Here is an 8,937-nt window from a genome sequence, read left to right on the forward strand (position 1 = left end):
TTTTGCAAGCTGGTCAAACTCAAATGGGTAGCTTGAAATTGGCCAGGATAGAAATTTTTATATCGTGGAGTTCCCGTCGTGGCGTAGTTGTTAACAAATCCGACTAGGAACCATGAGGTTGTGGGTTCGGTCCCTGGCCTTGCTCAGTGGGCTAATGATCCGGGGTTGCCGTGAGCTGTGGTGTAGGTTGCAGACACGGCTCGGATCCCGAGTTGCTGTGGCTGTGGCGTAGGCCGGTGGCTACAGCTCCGATTCGACCCCTAGCCTAGGAACCTCCATGTGCCGCGGGAGCGGCCCAAGAAATAGCAAAAAAAAGATAAAAAAAAAAGAAAAAAAAAGAAATTTTTACATCGTAAAATATACAAATGCTTTTACAAATTGGGGAGAGTTAGTTGGCAAATATATACCAGCACACTACTTATTGTTCATCAGTCATTAGTTTCTGGTTGTAAAAGATACAGAGAACATTTTTGGATGCAAACTGTTACATTTGGAATGGATGGGCAATGGGGCCCTACTATACAGCACAGGGAACTGTGTGTGATTGGATCACTTTGCTGTACCACAGAAATTGAAGAAACATTCTAAGTCAACTATAGTTTAAAAAAAAAAGATAAAGCCAGGGAAGTACTGAGGAATGTTCTCATTTAGCCTAAATCTAAGAGAGTTAGCCATGAGAAATTAGCGTAGTATTTGGCATGTATCAACTGTAGTGAATATTACTTTGTATATGAAGTCAACTTTTGAGGAGTTCCCTTCGTGGCTCAGTGGTTAATGAACCCGACTAGGAGCCATGAGGATACAGGTTCGATCCCTAGCCTTGCTCAGTGGGTTAAGGACCTGGTGTTGCCGTGAGCTGTGGTGTAGGTTGCAGACATGGCTCGGATTCTGCATTGCTGTGACTGTGTTGTAGGCCAGCAGTTGCAGCTCCAGTTTGACTCCTAGCCTGGAAACCTCCATATGCCACAGGTGTGGCCCAAAAAAAAAGGAGAAGAAGAAGAAGAAGAAATCAGCTTTTGACTTTTCCATCCTGCCTTTAATCCAAATTAAGATTTTTTTCCTCTCTCTTTCTCTCTCTCTCTTTTCTTTTTTTTTTTTTTTTGCTTTTTAGGGCTGCACCCTTGGCATATGGAGGTTCCAAGGCTAGGGGTCACATCTGAGCTACAGCTGCTGGACTACACCACAGTCACAGTAGTGCCAGATCCTCAACCCACTGAGCGAGGCCAGGGATTGAACCCTCATGGTTTCTAGTTGGATTTGTTTCCATTGCACCACGAAGGGAACTCCTCTGTATTCTTTTTTTTTTTTTTTTTTTTTTTTTTTTTGCCTTTTTGCCATTTCTTGGGCTGCTCCCGCGGCATATGGAGGTTCCCAGGCTAGGGGTCTAATCGGAGCTGTAGCTGCCAGCCTACAACAGAGCCACAGCAGCGTAGGATCCAAGCTACGTCTGCAACCTACACCACAGCTCAGGGCAACGCCGGATCGTTAACCCACTGAGCAAGGGCAGGTATCGAACCTGCAACCTCATGGTTCCTAGTCGGATTCGTTAACCACTGCGCCACCACAGAAACTCCTCCTCCTTCTCTGTATTCTTAAAACAGCTAAATGGTAGAGAAAAGTATCAGCATAGTCTTTCCGTGGACTCTTTTCAACATGTTGCTGAATTTGTGTCCTTTTGACTTTGAGTAATTCAAAAGTTTTGTTTCTGCTTCTTTAGGAGCATTCTGGAAGAGTTTTCCGGCTCCAGTTTGATGAATTCCAGATTGTCAGTAGTTCACATGATGACACAATCCTCATCTGGGACTTCCTAAATGATCCAGCTGCCCAAGCTGAACCCCCCCGCTCCCCTTCTCGCACATACACCTATATCTCCAGATAGATAATCATACACTGACCTCAGACTTGCCCAGGTATGAAAAATAATTGTGTACATAGCACTGTGGGTGGAAGATGAAGTATTGACTATACAGTACTGTGAGTTCATGGAGCCTTCTCATGCCCTTTCTATCTCGAAGTCCTATAAAGCAGGAAAAGCTGACAGCAGGAGACAGGGCTGGGGCTGCACACTGGTTGCCAGCCTCAGTTCTTAGATGATTCTTGAACTAGATCTACATGACCTTGTTTGTACAACTAATATTCCTGCCTGAGTAATCTAATAGGGTTGTTAAGAAATTAAAATGAGATTTGAATCTTCGGCTTTGTAATTTCCAGGTTAAACTCCTGCCTATAATGGTGACCCTTTAACCGAAGTAGATATTCAAATGTGAATGGAAAAATCTCCTGATGAAATATCATGCTGACTTCCCACAACTCTACCTTGTCAGTGTCACTTGATTTTAAAAGGTAGCATGGAGTTCCCGTCGTGGCGCAGTGGTTAACAAATCCGACTAGGAACCATGAACCATGAGGTTGCGGGTTCGATCTCTGGCCTTGCTCAGTGGGTTAAGGATCCGGTGTTGCTGTGAGCTGTGGTGTAGGTTGCAGACGTGGCTCGGATCCCGAGTTGCTGTGGCTCTGGCATAGGCCAGCGGCTACAGCTCCGATTCAACCCCTAGCCTGGGAACCTCCATATGCCGCAGGAGGGGCCCTAGAAAAGGCAAAAAGACACACAAAAAAATAAAGAAATAAAAGGTAGCAATTTTTTTTTTCTTACTCCTTTTTGGCTGCCCCGCAGTGTATGGAGTTCCTGGGCCAGGGATCAGATCTGAGCCATAGGTCGAAATGTGCAGCAGTGCCAGATCCTTTAACCCAGTGTGCCGGACCAGGGATTGAACCTGCATCCTACCATTTCCATTGTGCCACAGTGGGAACTCCTAAAAGGTAGCTTTTTTTGGTCCTCACATTCCCCATGCCCTCTAAAAGGAAAGCACTGTTTCTTGACCTTGGAAGTAGCTCTGGAGTTGGTAAAAACTCCATGTATTCTCCCACTTAAGTCTATCCTCTCTCGGGGCAGGGAAAGATCCTAATATTCATCTTAATCTATATTTTTGGTATATTCAGATCATACCTGCTGTCCTAACTAGTTCAAATATCGGTAATCACTGGTTTGGGAAAACTGTACTGGCTATTGGAGAGTATTGCCATTATCATGATTTCTTGTTTCCCACACTTGGCCTCTGTTCTTGTAGCAGGAGTGCACATTTAGTACATTTCTTTGCACATCTTTCTGCACTGGTTTCTTCTGAATAGGGTGTTTCATGCCCTGCTGGGATTGCCTTCGTGTTCACTTCTCTCATAGAGGCAGCGCTGCTTCCTCAACCAAGGCACACAGACAGGCCTGGTGAGAATCCTAGCAGTGTGCCCTTGGGTAAACAACCTCTCAGGGCCTTAGTTTCCTTGTTAGTAAAATGAGGGTTGCAGTACCCAGCACACAGAGCTGTTGTGAGGGTCCCCTTGAAATGTGATGTGTGAAATTCTTAGTGCTTAGCCTTACACATACCAGGCCCTCAGTAAAAAGTGGCCACTCATTAGTATTAAGATTGCAATTATCATGTACCTATCCCCTCCTTTTACCAAATTTTCTCCTCCTTAGGTCTCTATGGCATGTTGCCATTTTTATTATTATTCCTGGCACTTTGATTGTCTACATCTCCTTCTTCCTCTCACCTCCAAAACATAGATATGTGCTAAGAGTCTGTCTCTGGCTTTTCTTCCTTATCTGAGTTCCCTTCTTTGGCTGCCTTATCTCTTCCCAAGGCTTCAGCTCTCATCTTAATGTGAATGCCTCTCCAGTTTGTATCTGTAGTCCAACATCGGCCGTAATCTCCAGGCCACATTTCCAAGTACCCCCACACACCTGTCCTTGAAGGTACCAGGAGCGCTTCTGGTGCACACACCTAACAATCAGACTCTCCCCTCATCTACACTGCCTGTGCCCTCCAGTTCAGCAGCCAGACAGCCTCACCCCACTCCCCCACTTTTGTTAGTGGCACTCTGAATTCATGACCTCCAAGAGCCAGAACCTCGGAGCTGTCCTCGCCTGCTCTGCCATTGCAGGGAGCAGCTGCAAGCTTGATGCAACACCCACCATAGTCATTCTTAATCCCTAGACATCAGAGTTATCTGTAACACTTGAACACTACAGCCCTGAGCATGTCAGTGAGCCCTGCCCAGTGCCCAGACAGGCCATTAGCCTTTGGCAGAAGCTCCTGCATGGCATGGACAGAGAGTGGGCACTAGGAAGGATCTCTGAGCCTTTTGTCCCAATTGACAGCTGGGTTAATATTCTTTTCCTCTTAGAGAAAGTGAGAAAAAGAGGGAAAGGGACTAATGACTATGTGCTCTGTTTTCACACAGGACTCATTAAAGTTGCGGTATTTAACGTATCTGCCAATACCAGGATGAGCAACAACAGTAACAATCAAACTACTCCCCACTTTCCTCGGACTAGCCGGGGAGCGGGGCTTTAAGACTCCTGTTGGGACACAGTTGGTCTGCAGTCGACCCGGGACGGTCTACTCAGCGCAGCTGACTGCTTCCGTGCTGCTATCAGAAGATGTCTTTTATCTTTTGGGAATGATTGGAACTTTTAGACCTCACCTCCCCTCCCCTCCTTCTTTTCCCTCTGCACCTGTTTTTTCTTCATTTGGTTCCAGACAAAGATGACTTATAAATATATTTAGTGTTTTGCCAGAATCTCTCTTGCTTTGCTGGTAAGCAGAAGAACTAGTTTCCCTATGTAGCCTACTGGGAGAGAGCCACTTCTAGGGGATGGGAGATAAAACTTCAAGCCAAACAGCACCCAGTGTCTCCCTGTATACTGCAGCAGTGCCCAGCGCCTGGCAGCATCAACCCAGCCTCATGTGCTTAGGAGGATACTGCTGTCTGTATAGCCTCTGGGGCAAGAAAGAAAGAAAAAACAGGAGTACACACCCTAGAAGATCTGGGCCTCTTCCCTTCTGTCTCTTTCTCTGATTCTGCCCCTTTTCCCCCTTCCCTCACTCCCCTTCAACATGTTTCTCTGCTGCACCTGAGAAGAAAGAGTATGAAGAAAGTATTCTCACTTAGCATGAGGCAAATGAGAGAACACAGTACTTAGAAGAGTTCGACGCTACTTAGTCAAAATTTGAAACCCAGGCTTTTGCTGTAAGTGACCCTATGTGGCAACAGTGGATTCTCAGATGTGGGACTCTCGTCATATTTGCAACTCTTCTCTCTTCTCCTTTTAACATCCCTCCTCCCCCAAAGGGGCGGGGGCGGGGGCATGCAGAAATTTCCTGGGCTCCGTCAATGGCCACATCTTTCCTGGACTCAGCAGTCTCCTCGATTCCATGTAGAGTGTGGAAAGGAGTCGCTGATTGCATTTCCTCTCATTAACAATTAGATGTGTAATAAAAAGCGTTGTACTTCATCCTAAATCACTGGTAAGACTCAGCCTACAGAAAGGGTTGAAATGGCCAGAGCCAGTTGCTGGATGCGTTCTGCATAAAGGTTCGCATCTCTGATTTCCTCATCAGGGCCTGCGAGCACCCAGGCGCCTGTATCTCTGCAAGACCATGATCAGACTGGTTTACCAGGTGGTCAGGACTAAAAGGTGATGTCTCTTTCATTTAAGGCAGTAAATATCACCTCTTCAGAGTCAAGCTAATCACCTCAACCTTGCACTGCAGAACCTTCCTTCTGCTTTTCTAAACCCAATATTTACAAAAGGCCAAGCTGCCAGGGAGAGGGGATCAGGGTGAAGTTTGGCACACAGGGTTTATTAATGGCACAGAAACTGCCTTCTCTTTCCTTCTCTTCCTCCTCTTGGCCTTATTTTACTCTCACACTCCCTAACCAATACAATTTCTCTGGCAGTTCATGAGCAACATAAACAAATGGACCTCAGCAAGGACCAGGGGTGACCAGCCACTTGAAAAGTGGCTGTACAGGCTTCAAGCTGGGGCACAGGGAGTACTGTCAGCGAGTGCCTGCCTTGTTTCCTGGGGCAGGAGAGGGCTTGCACCTGCCATCTTACATGGCATGGGCACACCCATCCGTGCCCTGAGGCACAGGGCAGAAGCTGAGCAGACAGGCCCGTTGTTTCCATTCCTAATCATAGCAGTTGAGTAGAAGAAAGCTCCCTTTTAATCAGCTGCTATAAAACATTTGGACTGAGAGCCAGTTAACAGGTGACCTCAGAGCCGGGCCACTTTAGTTCAGCAGGGGTATGGGGAGGAGAGACAGTGCTCCGCACTCTTCCCTCTGCTTTGCAAGAAGGTGTCCTCTTCCCAAAATGTGTCCAGACTGAATGTTGTTATTACATATTGAGAGGCAGATTATGCATATGCATTTTCCCTTTTCTGCTTTATGAGTACTTTTAAGCTTTTAGTTCCAGGTTATATTCAAAAAATTCTTCCCAGTGTAATGAGATATCATTGCCCGGGAAATATTTTCTGAGTATAATTCCCTTACCAACAACCCAAAAGCTAGAGAAATATTTTCTATTTCGCTGCTATCAGGGTTCCTTGTCTATTGTGTTGAGTATTAATAGCTTTTTGATTGGTTAAGGATTTTGCTATAGATGAGGCAGAGGGCCTTCAGCCCTGAAAAACACACAGGTCAGGCTTGAAAGAAGCATAGATTCCAAGCTGTTTCAAAACGTTGCCCAATAGCCATAACTCTTCCAGCCCTTCTCTTATATGCTGCTATTCAAAAGTGGAAACCATCGAATATTCATTGGTGCCAGGGGTTTTGCTCTCCCATCTAGGTTCAGTTGAAGGGCATATTGTTTACAAGACTGTCTTGGAGCTTGCCCAGTCCATCATAAGTGAGCCTGAGGGTGGCCCCTGCAGGTAGCTCCATTGAGGATATTCTTCAAGTTGTCCTCTGCTGCTGATAGAAGTGGGAATGAAGTTAAGTGGTCTGAAAAACTTGAGTCAGTCACATTTCTCAGCTCTGGGGGTCATTTACCAGTTCATTGTAGAAGAAATAATCAGGTAAGTAGAAGCTCATTTCCAGAGAAGGTAAACCTCACTTACCATCTCTGCATGATTTCAGTGGGAATTGGTTATCGCTAATCCCCAACTGGGCTAGAATAAATGTAAAGTTTGACCTTTTTAAGAAGAAAAGAGAAACAAAGAAAGTCTCATCACCACCTCTACAGGATTGGCAGGAAAGGAGCTGAAGGTGTCTCTGGGCTCTGAAGTGAAATTCCCCGTTATAGATTAGTCTCATTAAAATTCCAGGGTGGGCCTGACAGAAATGTCTCTTAAAGATAGGAGGAGGCTTGTTCAAAGGCAGGCGAGGAGTGGGTGCATTTGCCCCTGCCTCTGGGAGCTCTCTGTCGACGCTGGGGCTGCCTGGACAAAACCAGCACGCCTCGCTGCATGTGTGTGTGTTTCCACTGCTGAGAACATCCTTTTATTTTGCTTATGCGCAGTTTGAAAGTGGATGTGAATTGTGGATGGGAGGCTCTTTTACACTTGTCCCTTGACAAATTTCTTTCTGGTGGCTCCTCACCAGAAACTTCGTAGACTAGACAGGGACTCTCTGGAACTCTACTGACAAGTAATAAAGTCTGGCCCTCATAACTTGTTTCTGGAAAAGACCCTGGGACCCCTAAATCATTCTGTTTTCTGCTTCACTAAGAAAAATCCTTTTTATTTTTCTTTTGTAAAATCAAAAACTGAAGAGAAGAAATACGCAGTCTTCTCCTTTGCTGTCTCCTGGTACCCATTGGTCTGAACAGCTGTGGTTGGCCTGTCTCTCACTTAGCACTTGGGTGTATGTGGAAACACAGGGCTCGGGGTGAAGGAGTGGTGGGGGGATATTGGACATGATGAGGGCAGTTTCTTCTGCCCCAGAATTAGATAAGACACCTTGGTATTGTTTATCTTCTTGGCAACTTAGATGGTAATACCTTCCTGCCTGGAGTGGGAGAAGCCCAACCCAGAACAGTGCAGGCAGGAGCGGCGAGGCTGCAAGCTTGATTCTGGAGGAATCCAAGGTACCTCCAGGTGACGATCAGGTTTACCGCATGACTTTGATCCACATTTCTGACCTCCTCCATTTCTCTGAGTTTAACAGACTTCCCAGGAACTGGAGAACATGAAAAGGTACCCTGGCTTCTCCTTGCCTTCTTCTCTTCCCTTCTAGAATAACTCTCCCTTCTACCAAGTGTACCCAAACCTGCAGGCTGAGTTCAGTTCCTCGGGCTTCATCCACATGGCTGATTGCCGGCAGACCACAGCCCCTTATGTTATCTGCAGTCTCACCATAATCGGTGCCAAAAAGACAGTCGTCTCTTAGTGGAGCATAGCTGAGTTTTGCTTCTTGTTATTTTTACCTGTAGTTCATTTGTGACTTCAGGAAGCTTGAAACAGAGGAGAGAAACCAAAAAAGTGTGATTATGGCAGCCTGACTTCAGATGGAACTTCATGCATTATATCCAGAAACCTCTGTTGGAAATAGAGTACCTATGATCTAAAATTTCCTGGAGGCAGATGACATGTAAAATATATGCTCTCCAACCCACCCAGCTGGCTCTCTTAGCTTCTGATTGGCAGTGCGCGTGTTAAGGTTCAGTGCCGTGAACAGCATTATAAAGCATCACCTCCTTTCTCTCTCTCTCTCTCTCTCTCCCTTTTTTGGACGCTGATGGAAAAGACCAACAAGGAGGGTTAGATCTCTGGGTACCAAGGACACTAATCCCTTCCCAAATCAGTGATCACTTAAGCCCAATGCAGGCTGTTCTGAGGGATGTCCATTGGACTCCAGCTAGGGGGCAGGCCTGGCAACAAGTGTGAGCCTCCCTGAGAGCTTTTGTTTGGCTCAGCCTTTGTTCTCTAGACTCTTGAGTACTGACTGCTTTGACTTTTGTGATTATGTTATTATGGTGATGTGTAGTCAATGTACCAATATGTTCACGATCTAGGATCATGAAATATAGTGCGTTTTGGTTTTTTTTAACTGTTCAGAAAAAAGTAACTTAAATTACAAATATAAGATTAAAGTGAA

General features: G+C 45.8%; 1 protein-coding gene across 9 annotated transcripts in view; it reads left to right on the forward strand.

Moving 5' to 3' along the window:
• BTRC (beta-transducin repeat containing E3 ubiquitin protein ligase) overlaps positions 1–8,937 on the forward strand; it is a 189,278-nt gene extending 180,341 nt beyond the window's left edge. For 6 of the 9 annotated variants that reach the window (XM_001924828.6, XM_021072710.1, XM_013983675.2 and 3 more), the window contains 2 exons: positions 1,718–1,910; positions 4,297–7,533. In XM_001924828.6, coding sequence (XP_001924863.4) covers positions 1,718–1,879 — 162 coding nt within the window. In that variant the 3' untranslated portion in view covers positions 1,880–1,910; positions 4,297–7,533. Of the gene's footprint in view, positions 1–1,717; positions 1,911–4,296 lie in introns of all 9 variants that reach the window. The other 3 variants (XM_021072708.1, XM_003483546.3, XM_003483545.3) reach the window with 1 other exon arrangement.

The sequence above is a fragment of the Sus scrofa genome, chromosome 14 (assembly GCF_000003025.6).
Source record: "Sus scrofa isolate TJ Tabasco breed Duroc chromosome 14, Sscrofa11.1, whole genome shotgun sequence".
NCBI classification, from domain to species: domain Eukaryota; kingdom Metazoa; phylum Chordata; class Mammalia; order Artiodactyla; family Suidae; genus Sus; species Sus scrofa.